This window comes from Egretta garzetta, unplaced genomic scaffold (genome assembly GCF_000687185.1).
Source record: "Egretta garzetta isolate BGI_Z169 unplaced genomic scaffold, ASM68718v1 scaffold30, whole genome shotgun sequence".
Lineage (NCBI taxonomy): Eukaryota > Metazoa > Chordata > Aves > Pelecaniformes > Ardeidae > Egretta > Egretta garzetta.
Genome location: NW_009258383.1, coordinates 4,675,815 through 4,693,769, shown reverse-complemented (window position 1 = coordinate 4,693,769; position 17,955 = coordinate 4,675,815). Strand labels below are relative to the sequence as shown.

The 17,955-nt window shown below is 42.7% G+C and overlaps 1 protein-coding gene across 4 annotated transcripts in view; it reads right to left on the bottom strand.

The window, feature by feature from the left end:
• The window catches only part of DYNC1I1 (dynein cytoplasmic 1 intermediate chain 1), a 176,820-nt gene that overhangs the window by 45,712 nt on the left and 113,153 nt on the right, over nt 1–17,955 (bottom strand). For all 4 annotated transcript variants that reach the window (XM_009641943.2, XM_009641959.2, XM_009641950.2 and 1 more), the window contains 2 exons: nt 4,806–4,952; nt 558–671 (listed from right to left, as the gene is read on the bottom strand). In XM_009641943.2, the coding sequence (XP_009640238.1) occupies nt 558–671; nt 4,806–4,952 (261 nt within the window). The remainder of the gene's footprint in view (nt 1–557; nt 672–4,805; nt 4,953–17,955) is intronic.

Here is a 17,955-nt window from a genome sequence, read left to right as displayed (position 1 = left end):
AATTTTCCTGGGTTTCCTTTCATTTCTGATACAAAGGAGAGGAGGTGGGGGGGAAAGACAATAGTAGCAAACATTCCGGGGGGGGGAAATTAGTTCTGAAACTTTTGATTTGCATTGTTTGTTCCTTTGGCTATTGAAAGCAGACAGCAAAGTAAGCTTTCTGCCTGCGTGCCTTGCAAACCTGTAGTGCCTAGGGTGTGTTCAGCAGCGGTGCAATCTAGTCCGTATTTGTTAAACAACGCTGTAGAGTAAGTACAATTTATACCACAGGCGACTTCTGTAATTACCGCGCTTTAAAATGGATTATTTCATTTTCACTTGAAACTGACCTACATATTAACGTATTACAATAATTACATGATTTGTGGTAAAGGAAATGGGTTTTGGCTCTTAGCAGAGACTGCTGGAAGCAAGCTGTACTCTTTCAAGTACATCCATTGGGTTTAGTTTGTATAGGACGTGAGGTTTTGGCTTTTAGGAGCTATGTTCCATTACGCGGGTATCCTGCTCTACCGAAGGTGCTTTTTTTTTCCCTGTATAGGTGGAAACAAACGCACCTGTGGAGTTGAGAGCATGTCCAGGCTCCAGGAGCACATTTTGCCATCCGTAGAGACGGTAATGAGATTGTGCGCATTCTGTGTTCCAACTACGTTCACACAATACACAGGATGCTGAAAACACATTAACACTGGAAATCAGAGAGCCATTCTCACATCTTCACAAACAAATTTCTAATGTCTCATATGTTATTTTAAAGAATGATTAAGTAGCCACATAATGCCTGGAAAATACAGGACTCAGCTTTTGCCAGATAGGAATTGCTTTGTTTTGCTTTTTTTTTTTAATTTAAATTGTAAGAGGTACATTATGGAGGTGGAAATGTTTTCAAAGTTTAATTTTCCTCATAATAAAACAACCCAGCTGAGTAATGCTGTGAAAATACTGAATTATGTGGATGAGATTTCACCCACAGGGACATGTATCATTCTACTGATGGCTTTTGACACTGAAAATAACCAGCAGAAAGAGGGAGACTGTCCAAATGGAACCAAAAAGAAAACTTTATTCAAGAAAACAGCTGCATAAAACTTGAACTTTTCCAGAATTTGGCTTGCATTGCTAAATATTTGCAAACGTACTCCAGTTGAAAAACATGAACAAGTCCATCAGCACTGGCCAATATATGATTTTAAAACTGTCATTATAAATGTGGAGTGACTAAATTTAGCCTGTTACACCTGGTTCACCATAGCATAGTCATTCCATGGAGGCTGAATTCCACTTAATATGCAGTAATGAAACTTGGCCTGTTCCTTTTCCAAGGAATCTGGTAACATTTTCAGCCTAAAGCGTCATCTGATATCTGTTGGTGACATATGAGGCATGGTTCAAGTTCAGCAATCTCCAGAGTGAAAAAACAGTCAGACCGAACAATAAGATTTAATTTTCTTTGACCAGTACAAGTGATACTGCTGAATTAAGGGTAAGACATGCACACAAGTCAAGCAACGAAAAACTGTATTTCTCTGCCTCTTTTGCCGATGAATAGAGGACCTGCCTCTCCAGGAAGAAAAAATACTTTTCACTAATACTTTCCTTATTTAAAGAAAATTAGGACCAACTCACAAGAGATCCCAATAGAGCTTGGCAGAACTACCACTTAGCCTACCTTAAGATCCAGCTGCGGGTCACCTACCCAGCCAGTCGGGAAAGGCAGAAGGCTTCAGAGCACTGGCTAGCGCTCAGGTTCGATACCTGAGCGGGCCTGGTAAATGCCCTCTTCCTAAGTGCAAAAAGGGCAGCATCTGAATGCACGGTGTGTGCGTGCACACATCAAAGACAGGCTCAGCAATTGCTGCTGAAATGGTACCTTGTGCTTGGAGGCCACCTGTACATACCAGTATGTCCCAAGGTCCATTCTGATACTGATTTTTCTCTTCTCTCAAGATTGTCGGGCACCTGGTTTCCCCCAGACCATCACATGGATCCCAATCTGTCCCTCGCATGTGTCTCATGCTATTACCCTCGTACGATGGACCTTCTTGCTGCTTAGCGGTGAGCTAAGGACCCCAGTGCTAAGCATAATTAGCCCATACTGATGTATGAAATAAGCATAGACCTATTTTTTTCCTGGGTGTCTGACCTCCAGTAGTCCAAACAGAAAGGGACAGAGTGGGTGGGAGGAAGCTAAAGCAAGCAGCAGAGTATCTCAAATATTTAGGGGGGAGGGAGACAGCGAGCCATGTCTTTCCAGCAGCACCTCCTGGCTTTAATCAGGGCTACCAGCCATCAATTTCATGCACAATAAAACTCGCGGCAGAAATGAAAAGACGTAAGGAAAATGGATGAAAAAGACAACCAACTGTACGTAACAGAAAGTCTAAACAGGCTCTTTCTTTTCAAAGGGGCGCTGCCAGCTTGCTTTTATTTATTTTGGAAATGAAATCATCATGCAAAAGGGTTTTGCCTTAATTAAAATTTCCTGTTGTCCCAAGTGCAGATGTGTGGTGGGTGTGAAAGGAAATTAGTGAGTAAGCTGTGGGTAGAATTCTCTTTCCTGGTGAATCCAGGCAGTAATCAGTGATACTAAACTTCAGGAAGGTTTAAGTCAGTGATAACAACACACTCTATCTGTTTCAAATAAACAAAGTGAGAGAAAGAAAAGAGAAAAATCCTTTTTTTCACATCTGGCTTAAGTTCAGATTAAAAAATGACTATTCAACTCACGTATCTAGCGGTACATAAAGTAACGTCGCTATAGTAGAGCTGTCTTAATTTAATCCTTTTTTTTTCTTGGCAGCTAGGATTCAAGCCAGCCTTTTGCAACCAAGACTTCCTTCACTGTTTATGTAAGTGATTCCTATATATGAACATAAAGTAAGCACTCTTTTGTTGTAAAAATCTCATCAGTCCTTAAAAACTTCATGCTTTCTCACGTTATACTGTGTAAACACTTATTTATACCCATCCATGACAGCACATAAAGTGCCCATCCACAACTGAAAGTAATTTATTTATATTTGTCAAAAGCAAAACATCACATATTGTTCTATTGCAATAATAAAACTAGTTTAATATATAATTCCAGGAGGTACAATTTTGCCTTAAACGTTTTTTGAGTGTAAACAAATTACTTCCCATTAATCTTTTCTTTTCCACTAGATTTTGAGTCCCAGTTGTTCAATTTTCAGTGATAGTCAGCTTCTCGCCACTAGTTTTCTGGTCTGCTACATCTCTAAATTGCACTTCCAGGAGAGACTGTTTCTTTTCATGCAGATTGAACAACATTACTGGTGACAAAATGAGCAAAAACATTAGGGAAATGAAAAACAATGTTGAAGTTGCAACCCGTGGCACAGATCATTAGATTATTACATCAACATTCATGATAGTGGAAATTTAGGGAACAATATTTGTACTGCCTGGCCCACTTCACGTGTCTGTGCGCACCTGTCATTTTTTAATATAAGAGACTTGCCACCACAATACTGGCCCCACGCTGAATCCTTTGCATTAATTCATGTGGCGTGGCTTCTAGAGTGGTCTTTCAACTCCAGGGATTATGTTGTCACAGTCAACTAAAAGCTGAACCTTGATCTGCAAATTCCAAAGATAAGAATCGCAGAATTGTAAAAGCTGGAGGTGCAAAAGACCTATCACTTTGTCTGATCCTTCGCTCTGCTAGAACAAGATTATTATCTTATCTCTCAGAGTGCTTTGTGTAGTTCAGTTTCTTATGTTTCAGGAAATCTGCATTCTTCTGCATTCTTATATCATGCTACTACATTTTCCTCCTCCTTTTAGCCTGTATTTTCTTTTCTGCTTCCCACTTAGGAATGGTCCCAAGCCCACTCCCAAGGTGAGATATGTTTACCATCCACAGGTAAAAAGAGGCTGTCTGAGCCCAAAGTCTGGAAGAGGAATGCACAACATCTTAGTGCAGGATGGACTGGAGGTCAGCGCCATAGGAGAGTGAGGACACTTTAGCAGGCAATCCAAGCTTGCCTCTTCCTCCAGCACAATATGAGTACTTTGCAGTGTAAGAGAGTCTTCTACCACAGGCATCATCTTTGTATTACAGAGAAACTCTCTTCCTTCTCAGACATTTTGTGCTACTGGTCTGCCTGCATATCTCCCAGACGCCACCAGAGCCCTGTGCCACCACCATGATATCTGCAGGTATCTGTGTGTGTCAGCAAAATGCGCTTCCTCATCATTCTGTTGAAACAAACTCCCCCTCACCATGCAAACTCTATCCTAGGACCCTACCTGGAGTAGGAGACCATGGCAGGCATTTATGTATTACCAGAAGCAAACTGCCCTGCTCTCTTCAGGGGCACCAGTGTCTACTTACAGGACTCCACTGAGACCACCGTAGGTGGTTAAACTGGTTCAAAAGAGAAACTCGTGTACAAGACGACAACAATAACTGAGTCAAGTTCCCTGCCATGCTAGACTGATAGACACACAGCCCCTGTAGTGACCTGGCTCTCTTTATGGGCAGCGGAAAGCAAGAGTCACAGTACCACTGTGTTGGCACAAAGGTGCCTCACTCAAGTGTTGCAATTCATCCTGCCTTCTTCCTTGGAAAGGCAGACAATCTCCTGACCTAAGCATACTAAGTGTGATGCTTAAACACTTACAGGAGGTGGTTGTACATCTCTTTTATCTATTTCTTTCCCTTCAAGGGCTACACTTATGTTTTCATCTGTGTGGCAACCAGCATTGTAGACACAACTAGACAGCTCCACTTCCCCTCTGACCATTTCCTTGAAGGAAAGGAGGAGGTGTTTTTTTTTCCTTACCGTGTGAGCAGCAGCAGATAAGGGAGTTCTCTGAACTGGAGTGCGCCTGTGACTGCGATTATCCCACAAGACAATTTGGCCAGAGTATGTTCCACCAACAACCAGGTTTGGGTGAAAGCGGGCAAAACAGACAGACATCACGGAGGACTGGAGTAAAACAGGCAGAGAAGAAGAGAGGGATTACTTGGTCAGTCATCTTCAATTCTCTCCTTAAGGAAGGAAACTGTAATTAACATTCTGTATTTTAGAAATCACTGTATGAGCTTTATTCATATTCCTTGCACACCAGTAATTCTGCTAAAGCCAACAGGACACATGCAAAGAGCTAATTTTGACCCTAAATGTGTAGTTCTGTTGGTCCTAGAGAAAATACACACCGTAGGATGAGTCTTAGCATGATGCTAAAAACCTGAGATAACCTCTCCATGATGGTGATGGGAAAGTGCTTAATTTCATTTCCAAAAGCGAGAACTTCAAGTAACCAGATGCCAGCCCAACAGAGGTTGGCATCCTGGCCCATGATTTCACATCAGGGAGAGCTCTTCCCCTATTGCTCCTCTAGCTTTTAACTCTCAATTAATTTGAGGTGAGTTTGTGAGAGACCCTCCAAAGTCCACCTTAAGGTGTGCTGCCTTGAAAGCATCAGCTGACAGGTGGCATCTCGTTGAAGGATCAATGGCTGATTTCTCTGCTACGGAGAGGTCCTCCTCTAAAAGCAGAGGGAATCACACTTTCCCTTACACTGTTTGAGCAGAAATGAGTTTTTTGTCATTTTAATGAGCCTTTGTATATTTTCTTTAGCTCGGGATGCTGAGGAGCCAGACTGGTGTCACTGCTGTTACTCTGGCTATCAGGTAGAGTGCCCCACAAGCCAGTATAGAGATGGGTATCTATCCCAACTACCACCTTCCAATCTCTTTAAAATAACATACAACATCTGAAGTCCTCAAGGGAACCTTCATGTGCCAACAAGCTACAGCCAAGAGCAACAAGCTGTAACTCCTTCAAGTCCTCCATCCTCTTTCTAAGGAATTACTTCCCATTTTTATATAATTGGTCCTGGATGTTATGTCTTTGTTTTATGCAAATTGGAAAGCAAAGGTTACAGCATTCATACAATTTCCTGAGAAGTCACATACTAATAAAGACAGTTTGCAAACAGAAGCAAATATCATTTTTTCATGGGCCGTTTTAGTGACGCTTAGAAGCCACAGAGCAAGACTTGAACTGCTGCAGCAATTACAGTCAGAAAGTTAAGTTCACTGTTAGTGGTGGCATTCTTAAAAATTCATTCTCTGGCTGTTTCCAATGAGTCTTGGCAACAAATCTTTGTTATAATTTAATGACTGGATATTTTGAAGTGGTGATATTCCTACGTGTGAACCCATTTTACTCAACGACAAAGGGTTAACTAAATTACCGTGTTTCAGTTGCATAAAAAGAATTGCAGACTTTTAAGTAAACTTTGCTGAACTGGGAACATAGGAGCTGCCAAATTGAACTAGACCCCGTGCCTACCTAGCTGATGACCCTGCTGCTGGCAGGAGTGGATGGAATTGTAAAAACTTTGATGTGGGCAGATGTGTTATCTTCCTTCCTTACTGCTCCTCATCCTGATTTCTAGGCGCTAGAGACTGGTTTGAACTCTTACACCAGAGATTTAAAACTCCTTCTGATAGGGCTAGAATTAATTATGCTAGCTCTCGATGTCTATAACTATGTTAATAAGAATAAAGCAAAACGTGAAGTTTAAATCGTTTTTACTGAATTCGTGTGGCTGCCTGATATCTATTGTTTAAAGCCAGATTATATGCTAAATTAACTTAGTAGGCATACTTACAGCATACAGCAGGACATTCAATACTGTTTTTTTGACCTAATAAGATTGCCAAGACAACGAAATAAGCTGCCGCTACCTTTTTTCTTCCCTATTCTCTCCAGCCATCTGGCTGTTCACTTGACATCTTTGATCCCTTCCCTTCTTCACTAAAGCTTATGCGTACATTTCTCTGATGTTATGTAGTCTAGTATCTAAGGACTATATGATTAGTATCCGTGATTGCCTGTTTTAGTCCATATCTATCTAAGCACTTGAGCATAGTAATTACACTGTGGTCAGTCATAGCAACAAAAGGTAAGCTTCCAAACACCATTTCCAAAGGGCCTATTAGCTTTACAGGTAAGAAAACCCACCTCTGAGTAACAGGACTTTGGTACTGCTAAGATGGTCTTAAAACCCAGCTACAATGCAGCTGCCATCCGGTTTCCACAGATCCCCCATACACTATAACTAAAACAACCCTACAGCACATGTTCTACATTTTATCTCTTCGTTTAATGGCTTTGTGAGTTGTTTTAATCAGCCCCTCTCATTCCTTATAACTAAGCTGACAGATATTCTTACATGAAGTAAAATAGCCAGATGATTTTAAAATAGTACAGCTCCACCACTGTGTACACCCCGCAGCAGCTACAAGGCTCCACATGTATTTTAAGAAACCCCAATTCAAACAGTCATTCCACAACAAAGTTCTCAGCTTGTCCGAAACAAACTTGGGAGCCTCTAAAGCAGGGCAAAGAAGCCAAGTGGACAGCGTATTTTTAAATGTTGTGTTTTCATGGTTAGCATGTTTTTGAATTCAAGATCCCAGAATACAGTTGAATGGTCGGGATATAAACTGCTAAAGTGTGTTTTTCATAAAGTTCAAAAATAACCTCCAGACATGACACGGACTTAAGCCCTCTGTGCTGCTTCTAGTTTTACGTATCTCTCCGAAGTAACTTGCATTCTTCAACTGATGCAATGCTCACTTCCTTTTAATTATGTCAATATTATTTTTCTACCAAGGAAAAACTTCTGTCAAATATTAGAATTGAACAATTTAAGGACTCCACTCCATAGCACTTAATATAGTGATTATTTTCTTAAAGTTAATGGCAGTACTCAGATGAGTAAGGGCTGTAAGATCCAGCCCGTTCATTTAAGAACTTTAAAGGCAGTCATTTCTTAGCCTTAATGGGGGAGAGCAGCAGACAGGTCTCCAGTCTGTCTGAACAGCTCTGTGCTCAGGGAGAGCAGCAGAAACCATTCCCTGCAAGCCTCTTCTGCCTCCAGGCTGCCTCTTGTTTGCCGATTCAAGCAGTCTTGCTCCTCTAAAACAGAGCTTTGCCACTGACTTCAAAGGGGGAGGAACCAGTGCATGGTCAGGTTTTAAAATAACAGCGTATCCCTCTTTGCACTTCTACCACACCTTTCTAGGGAAATCTCACAGCACTTTCCAATAATGACAGTAAAGCTTCCCAGTTTTTCAGTTAGGCATATTTTATATGCTCTAAGTGCTTAGTTAACCATTGCAGAGGGCAGAAGCAGCTAGTTTCATAGCATATGGCAACAGTGCAGAAAGCAATGTAAGAGGGATCGTGTCAGAAGGCAATTCCATGGGGCGTTCAGTGTCCACAGTATAAAAGTGGCATTTAGAATAGGAGATTCCCAGCATTATCTTTCTGTGGGTGCCACAGAGCATCTGTGCCTGCGAGTTGTCGGGACCCGCAAGAGACAGGCAAACCCCAGTGTTTGGTCACCTTCATTCCTCTGAATTGCTCTGTGCAGTGAATCATTTCATTATTCACCTTAGCGTAACGCTTTGGTGTTTTCTTCCTCTGTGCAAATATAGTCTACTGGATTTAGCCTTCTCTGCTGGATTACTGGATTTAGCTTTTCTCCTTAGCTTTCTCAGCAACCCTACTAAAGTATTTCTGGTACTTCTGGCTTTGTAGTCTTCCACTCAGATTTTCTGCTCCTCTGCCTGAGTGACGGCTTTCTGGTGGGCACAGCACGCCGGTGCTGCTGCCTGGCCCCCGGGGCCCACCCTGCCTGCCCACGGAGGCGAGTGGCTCCCGAAGGGCTGGATGGGCGAGCCTGGATCAGCTCCAGGTGGGAGCACCACCCGGGCAGAAGCGAGAGCCAAGCCCAGGCTGGTAAATCCGAGATTTTTGTCTGGCAAATGGGTGGTCCTGCTCCCCAAATGCTAAAAGCTTCTGCTCCCAGCTCTTACAAGAACCGCGCTGAAACCGTGATTAAGAAACCAAGCATGAAATGCCTGTGCTCTTGTCACGGCAAAGAGAGGGCTGGCCTCCGAAACGTGAAGTGTTGCCCAGCCCTTGGAGAGGCCTGCAGTCACAGGGGGGGAAGGCAGCACGCCCCAGCCCCTGTTTTGGCAGCTGTCTGGTCCTCTGGGCCCAGAGGGAGAGAAGCTACGGGGGTGAGGGGGAGGTGACTTTGCTCAGCTGCCTCTGCCTCCGCCCGCCCTCCCCGCTGATGCACTCGCTTCAAACAGGCCCCGAGCCCTCTTCAAGTGGCTGGCAGAGCTGTTTTTTATTTGAGAAGCTTAATCCAGCCCAGATTTGGATTAATGATGGCGTATTCCTTCAACCACAGATACAGATGCTCGGGACAGACAGTCATTTGGATTCTCCTTACTGAGAAGCCTGACCTCAGTACCCACATCTGATGCGTGCAAGGCCCCAGAGACTCGGCTGTCGGTGCTCATGTCCGTCGATGCGGATGGCACTCTGCCCAGCCACCAGCTGAACAAGTTCACAAAGACCTGGGTGCTAAACAATAATGACTTTCAATCGGCAACAACTACTGCATTCAGCGAGACCTCTTCTGCAGGAAACCACCCCCGTAGGCAGCGCTGCCATACTGGTGCCATATGCCTACACTTGACACCAGATGGATCTCGAAACAATACTTCATCAGTGGGAAGAAGCGATCTGAGGAGTTCACAGGCCTTTTGAGACTCCAAAACACCAGGTTATATTGCACCAGGCCCTCAGGAAACTCCTGGGTAGATTTTTCTAGCTGAGCAAACACATGTGGAAAAGCACTACAGTCTGTGGCATGCTGCTATAGGTCAGTCTAACACAGACAACAGCGGGCGATAAAATTAACTGCAGCTGAGATGAAGAGGCAGATCCTTTTCCATGCTTGAGGGAATTGGCTTAGAGGGACTGAGAGCAGAGGGGCAAAGCTGTGGTACTGTCGCTTAGCTAGAACCACGCAAAGGTGCCAAACTGATAGTCCTTTATCCATAGGAACGGATGAATAGGGACTGGACCTCCGATCACCTATGCCAGCCCTCCTGAGGAATACATAAATAAGCACAAAGGCCAAAAGTACATGTACAATTTACTCATAACCTTTTGCTCTCACTCCTGCTCATCAAGAACAGCATTTAAAGGGTCGACGCACTCCCAGTCCCTCTGAAAACTGCCCTACTTTCTTCTGGCCAGGCATCAGAAGACCATCTCCTCATGTTTGCATTGCTACACACACCTATATATGGCCCCAGAACAGATACAGATGATAGACCTCAACTGCAAAGGTGAGATTGGAGATTAAAATGGAGATGGAGATTAAAATCACCATCTAGAAACAAAACAGCAACTGGGTTTCTAAATAAAGCCCTTTTTTCCTGCCAAGACAAGGGCTGAGAATTAGTGTGGAAAGTAGCGGTATCAGATCTGAACACTGGTTTATCTGGTTTAGTGCCCTGCTACATCCTTTTTGCACCACAAAAGAAGGTGTGAGATACCTTGAAAGAGGCAATTCTGGCGTGACTTTGCCCTGGCTACTGAGATACCTGGATTTGTACACCGAAACAGAGACTATGTTCCTTTCAAGAGACTTGCTTATTTTACTATCAGCTTATTATGAATCTGGATATTTCTGTGTTGCGCATGTCTAAGTATAATTAACAGTAATAAGCAAACGGGAGACAGGATAGCAACAGAATTACAACTGTTTTTCACAATTTCCCAATTTGAAAAGGTACCTAAAACATGATTTACGTGTATGGAAACCTTTACCAAAGAGGTTAACTTTTAATTCTAAAAGTTTCAAATGCCAAGACTTCTGTATTGCTCCCCTCAACTCTCTTCCTATTCAGCTACAAAATAGCATCTGAAATATTTTGTGCTAGAGATTATTTGTGGTACATAATTTGTCTTCTACTAAAAATAAAATAAAAGCAGTTGACATCCTTCACGTATTTAAAAAAATAAATAAAACCAAACAAACACTTCTTTAAACCAAATGTCAGAATCCCGTTTAATTAAAAAAAGGAAGTTTATACTTGGTTATGGTGTGTGTCGACATCTATCCCTTTGATTTACAAGAGTATGGACTGGAAAGAACAGATTGCTTTATTCTTCAGTGCTTGTTAAAACATGAAGGATTAATGGTAGAAAGGGAGGGAAGAATTGTGAATGTCTCCAGTTTAGGATCTTCAAAAATGTTTGGGGATTCTAAGAATGTCTCACCCGACCACATGAAAGCTGCACAGAGAGACTCAGCCACACGACTGCTCTAAATCCAAAGCTGGTATTGCTCCACTTATACCATCAAACCAATGGAGCTGAAATGTAGCCACAAATTAAATTTATTTTTATTGAAAAAGTACTAAGTCCTTAAAAAGAAGGAAAAGAGTATGTCAGGAAACGCAGCTCGCTCTTAGCCGAGTTTACAGGGTAGGTAACTCTGCCATCTAACCTCAGTGCTGACATCTGAGTGTTGCAGCAGAATCAGAACACTCTGCCCAAGTCTGCAGAAAGGCAATATCCAGCCTCATGCCTTCATCTTAAGCAGGGCAGAAAGCTGAAGCTTTCTAATTTCCTCTCAGTAACTGCAGGTTCAGCCCGTGTAACTGCAAGAATAAAATGATCACAAGACCCCCGCAAGCTGCCTTGCCAGAAGGGAATCTGCACTTCAGCCCTTTTGGAAAGTGCATTTGCTAATGTTATTTGTTCGGTGGTGGTGTGATGACTCAGAAAAGCAGGAAAATTGTTTGCTGTGTTGGAAAAGCAGATAAACACGATACTTCTCAAATGCGATACGGGGAGATCCTGCCTGCCTTCATCCACAACTACAACAAATCAATTTGGTAACCCTGAATTACTATACATATGTGCAAGCCTAAGAATATAATCTTTGCTGACTATCCTACTTTATTTGTTAGATGGAAGGGGAGAGAATTAAACCCTGGAGAAAATAAGGACCAATTTCATAAAACAGCACATCAAAATCAAGTTTTATTTCCACCCAACTGCTTACATGCTAAGTATCAAAATTCACCTGTTTTCTCTGATTAGGACCTGGCTGCTTATCAAATTGCAGGGTCAAATCCCTAATGTCCACCTGCCCACGTGTTGGAGATGCAAGTACTTCTTTGGTTTGTCTGTTTTATTTAGGTCATGATACTCTTAACACTTATACAAGAGCACTCTTAATTGCTTTGATGAAATTATTCACAAGCCCAAGTGGCGGGTCTGCACCACCCTTGCAGACCTGGAGCCTTAGGGCATGTGTCTGCGGATGGAGCGCATGGATGTTCTGCTATTCCCGCTCGTCCTTCAGGCTGGCCAGAATTTGGAGCAGATGGTAGGTATCAGATTGAGCATGGCAGTCTGGCACTCCACTTGCATGCAGCAGGGCTCACTAGTTTCAGCATGGTATTAGCCAAAGGCTCCTGGACCAGAGCTTCTACGTCCACAAGCAGCACCAGGCATGGGTAATGGTGTCCTTGCCTGCCATCACCCCTAACTACAGCTGCAAGCTCTTTGGGACAAGAGATGGCTTCATTATGATGGGTTTGTAACAGATTTCTCTCAGAGGCATCTCAGTCTTGTCGAGGCCTCTAGGATTGACCAAATAATAACATTACATGAAAAATTTACTTGGCACACATGTCAGAAATGCCATTAGGAAAGAAGTGGTTCTTATGCTGAAGAGTGTTCACTCACTTTCTGAAAATATGGGGCTGGTGGCAGAACGTTCCTATCAACTACCAGAAATCCTTCAGAAATAAGTCGTCACCTACACGGGACATGAGAAAACAGAAGTTGTCTGGTGTGTTTCTACTGACACTTTTGATTCTTTTAACTAGCGCTTGCTGTTTTCATACAGAGGGAAATTCCAAGAGATTTTAGAAGTTAAAATCTTTGGTGAATTGCAGCCTGAATAATTTTCTGGTGATGAAACCCCCTTAACATTCTGCACACCTTTACATTTAGTCACTTTGACTTCTGTTTTAAAAAGCATCTCAAACACAAAAGGTGTCCATCCACACACTGGCTGCTTGGTGAGACAAAGGTATTCAGATGCAAAGTGCATCGGCAAATCCCGTTGCCTGCCTTTTTCTTCACTTTTAGACATCTAAACACATTTATAAACCTAGCTCAACATCACTGGAACGTAAATTAATGTCTTGACAGTTTTGGTCTGCCAGCAGCCAAAATTCAGACTCGGCAACATTCAATTCCCATTGCTAATTCAGAGCAAGATGCGAGTCTTCTATTTTCAGCTTGCGCACTGTTTGCTATGGAGAATGTATACAGTTTTCCTTTCAACAGTAAGTAATGTCAGGTTGCAAATTGTCACGCCCCCCCCTTTTTTTTTTTGTCAGAAAAGGGCTTCTTGGACTGGACTTCTAATATTAAAGGGCTGTTTAACACAGAGAGTTATCCCAAATAAAGGACCTCAACCAAACCATGACCTCCATCTTGCTGTAGTGGGACCACCCTCCCGTGGAAGTGGCAATGCAATCTGCATGTTACCTTAGCTGTGTTTGGGTTTCATCTGGGCTCAGAAAATCAGTTAGATAAGTTACCATGAACTGTCTGCAGTAAGTCATGAAGGGACAATAACTGAAGAGAAACAAAAGATTTTACATTCAACTTTTCAGCTCCATTGAAATGCTTAATTCTGGAGAATTCCCTACAGACTCTAAAGAAATATGCTTAAGGACACGGTCTTTGCAGAATTTTAGGGACAGTTTAACTAAGACAGGAACAATTGCCATGGCAAATACACCTAATGCTATCCACTAAGACTTGAAAACTACATCCTATGCATAGTCTGCTGTGTATATATTAAATCTACTGTAAGTACATGCTGATAATATAATAAAGAATGAAAACTGATGCTTCCCTAATCCTTTTTCATTCTCTTTAGCATTCATTTTGGCAAGCAGGGCAGAAATTGCAGCGTTCAGTGCCAGAAGGTCCTGAAAGAGGCAGTGTATTCAGTATAGGACAAGTTTTCAGAAGCCATCTCCATCTGCATAGCCTTAAAGCACTGTTTACATCTCCATGCATTATTATCCACACGTGTGGATGGCAGAATAGAGGTAACAAGATTAGAGACCATAGTAAAAAAACAAGAGGAAGAGTTCAGTTTAGCTTGTTTTGGTCAATCTATTCATCATCATGTCTCTGCATTCCTAGTTTTTGAGGGGGAGGAATATTTTAAGCACTGCAAAATGAAAGATAGGGCTTGAGAAGCACATACACAAAACATCACACAAACCGAAGCCCTCTCTTAAGTGCTGCAGTCAGACAATTCCAGGCAAAAGCATCTATGAAGGTGAAGCCATTTCTATCTAGCAAATGCATGGGGAAGCTGGCTGGGATGGACAAGTCCAGGAGTTCTGGTCACTTTTTCTGAATTACTTCTGCATATTCTGTGATATTATCTAATATAAAATACAACTGTAGTCTTGGTAGCTCAGCCCAGTGCTCACAAAGTGCCCCAGCCACTGGGCTAAGGACTTAAGCTTCTTGTTGTTGCATATATCTTTTTGCAGTGGAGTCTGCTTTCTGCTGGGACTATGACCTGGCCTCACGAGCAAGGCTGAAGAGTCCCTATCCAGGGTGGCACCCACCTAGCACTATGCCAAAGCAGAAGAGATTCTCCAGAGAGTGAGGTATGGGATAGGCTTGCCTGGCATCCTGGTGTTCTGGATTATTCTCCTCAGAGAGAACGCAAACCAGATGATGGCTTGATGACAAGTTCTGGAAATACCGGAGTTGGGCTTTACAGAGCACATAGAGAGAGCAAATTCCAGGCTTGGAGAACAGGAATAGAAACACGAGTTGTTCTTGAGCTGTGGTGGTAGCTTGGTGGTTTCTATGGCAGCAGTTCCCAAAACCACGCGTTTAATCAATCAAACTATGTGAAGCCAGAGATGAATTAGAAGGCAGTACAGATGCTGCAAGAACAATTATCTACAACTCAGCCTGTGAAGCTGGGCATAGTAGTTACAGCTGCTTATTAAGAGAATTGCAGATAAATCTCAAGTGTGGCAATCAGCCCAAACCCCACCAATAAATGCGGAGGCCATGAGAGCCCAGGCATGGTCAAGAGTGAACATATCAGACCAAGAACACTTTAAGACCCCAGCTAAGGAAAGAACTTATCTATATACTTAGGTCCATCTTTTCTCAGAAGGATGTTTGTCCATGAACTTAATTGTAGGTAATTCTTCTAAGTCCCCCATGACTTCAGTGACTCAAGAGCCTGCTCACAGCCAAGGAAATATGTAAGTGTTTTCCTAGGTTTCTTGATAGAGGACTTCTGAGAGCCAGTGACCTTCTTTCAGAGAGGAAGGAAGGAGGCCCTCATGTTCCGCTGATCCTGGGAAGACTCTGTAGCATTAGAGACAGCCATAGCCCAGCCGGCTTCTGCATAACCTCAGAATTACAGGGAAGGAAGCACAAAGTGTCAGAGACAGACTCACTGAATCGCCAAGGTTGGAAGGCACATCTGGAGATTGTCTAGTCTAACCCATTGCTCAGAGCTGGGTTGGCTGGAGCAGAATGCTCAGGACTGTGTCCAGCCGGATTTTGAGTATCTCCATGGGTGGAGACCCCATGACCTCTCTGGGCAACCTGTGCCAGTGCTCAATCACGCTCACAGTAAAAGAGTTTTTTCTTATGTTTAAGTGCAATTTCCCGTATTTCTAATTTTGCCCATTGCCTCTTGTCCTGTCACTGGGTGCCACTGAGATCCATCCTCTTTCCTCCCCCTATCAGATATTTGTATGCATTGAGAAGAAACCCCTGAGTCTTCTCTAGGCTGAGCAGTCCCAGCCCTCTCAGCCTCTCCTCATATGAGAGATGATCCAGTCCCTAAATCACCTTAGAGGCCCTTTGCTGAACTCGCTCCAGTATGTCTAAGTCTCTCTTGTACTGGGGAGCCCGGAACTGAATGAATCTCTACTTACTGGACCCCTCTTTACTTACACCCTACAAATCTCTGACTGAATGGAGCTTTGCCTGATCCTGGAGAGAGGCTACTTGATTTTCCAGATTAAGGCTGTGAGGTGACTTCTGCAGGAAGTCCTACGGGAGCAAAGGGACAACAGTGTATCTTACTTTACTTGTTTCTAAGCAAGTGGCATTTTGTACTCTGTAGTCTGTGTCACTTGGGTGAACTTCTATCAGTTCATTGTCAAAATAATTACAGTAATCTTTTCTTATCTTTTTGATTTAATTGCAGCTTCTAGTGAAGACTGACAGGCTATTATATTTGCCCAAATCCATCACTTTCACTGATGTATCATTTATAAGTAGTGTCACTACATCATTGGAAATAATTGAAAATTAATTAAACATTGCACATAGATATGAGGATTGAGAGACTGAGAGGCACGGATAAACAGCTATCTAGTGGCAATGCAGAAGATACCACAGGCAAGTCTGTATTTAAGAATGAGGGCGGGGACACGAGTTGCCTTTGCACTGTTCATCTCTCCTACAGCAACTTACTACGAATTTTGATATAAGCAGCCTGGCTCTGCACCCATAGAGCATTAGGGAGCTGCTAAAGCCATGCAGGAATAGATGACTACTTCCCATTATAGACCCGATTTTTAATCCCCCTTCTCCAAACAAATCTTAGTTTCCTGAAATTTCACATCCCGCTTTCCTCACCTGCAAAGTTTCTGCTATTTTTTTCCATGAGTAGTCTTGGAGAGGATGAAGGAATGAGATAAGTGTTTTTCCAGTCTAAGGGGCAAAGCCTTGGTTACAATAAATCAACATGGTTATGCCAGCTTACATTTGCTGACTCCTGGAGCAGCAAAGGGCCACATCTTGCTCCAAACCAGCTCACCTGGGTCACCCACTCTCACCAGTGATGGGACATTTTTAATGCATCACTATCCTGCCAGGAAGAATGTATTTACTCCAGACAGCTCATGGCAAACAGCAGTTCTGCACAACTCCTGTACGTTGTTAACTCAGTCCAAACTGAGCTTAGTCTATTTATTTACAGATGCAAACATGAGATAGCAAATGTTAAGCATGTTCTTCTCCACATGAAATGACTGGTGATTCAGTGTACATTCATGAACAATATGGAATTGGAGTGGAATTGATATTTATCTTAGCTACAAAACCACTAAACGTTGTTAGAAGAGCAATCAAAATGAATTAATCATAGATCCTAGTGTACCTTGGCCCATTTTGTTGTAGAGATAATGAAAACATTCTGATCTCTCCAATATGACAAGTTTTTAAAAGCGAATCGCTAGGACATTTGCTTGTCATCTTACACTAAAGTAAATGTACTTTAACTTTTCTTCTCTGATACTTTTCATGATAAAGGCAATCCTGTTTTAATAAAATTTCACAAGAAAGATCTGCTTTGTGAACGTTAAATCTATGGTATTTGTCATCATTTGTATTCTGTTGTTATGGTTATATAATGGATCGTGAAATTTTCGCAAAAGGCTACGAATGACTTCATATGGGCACTTATTCCTACTACAGTCATCATTATAGTGACAGCAAATATGGTATCATTATGCAGAGTAGTGCTCGTGGAGTAAGAATTACTGGGCAGTCTCTAAGCGGGCTGACAGAGACCCCCCCTTTTTGCCGCTTTCCAGAAGACTCTCTGCCCCACACGGGAAACGTCTTCCAAGGATAATATCAGTCAGCACGTGCTTCTGCTTTCCCTTTATGGGAAGAAGGGAGCATTAAGCATCATTAAATCAATGTTGTCCTTATACAAAAGTTCTTTTCAGGGAAGTACTTGTCAGTCATCCAGCCGTGGGGGCAGAGGGCGGAAAGCTGTTGATTTTAAACCTAAGGCAGAGGACAGTTGTATCCCAGGCTGCAATGATGGATTCCTTGGTTTCTGGGGCCTTTTACAGCACTGTAGAAGAGTAACTGGTTTATATTTTGTGCCAGGTAACAAAGAAAGAGGCTTCACTCCTCACATAGAGCTCCCACAGAGACAAAAATCATGAGGTGAGAACAATTTTCTCGAATTTGGGCCAAACATACTCTCCGTTGCAAGTAGCTT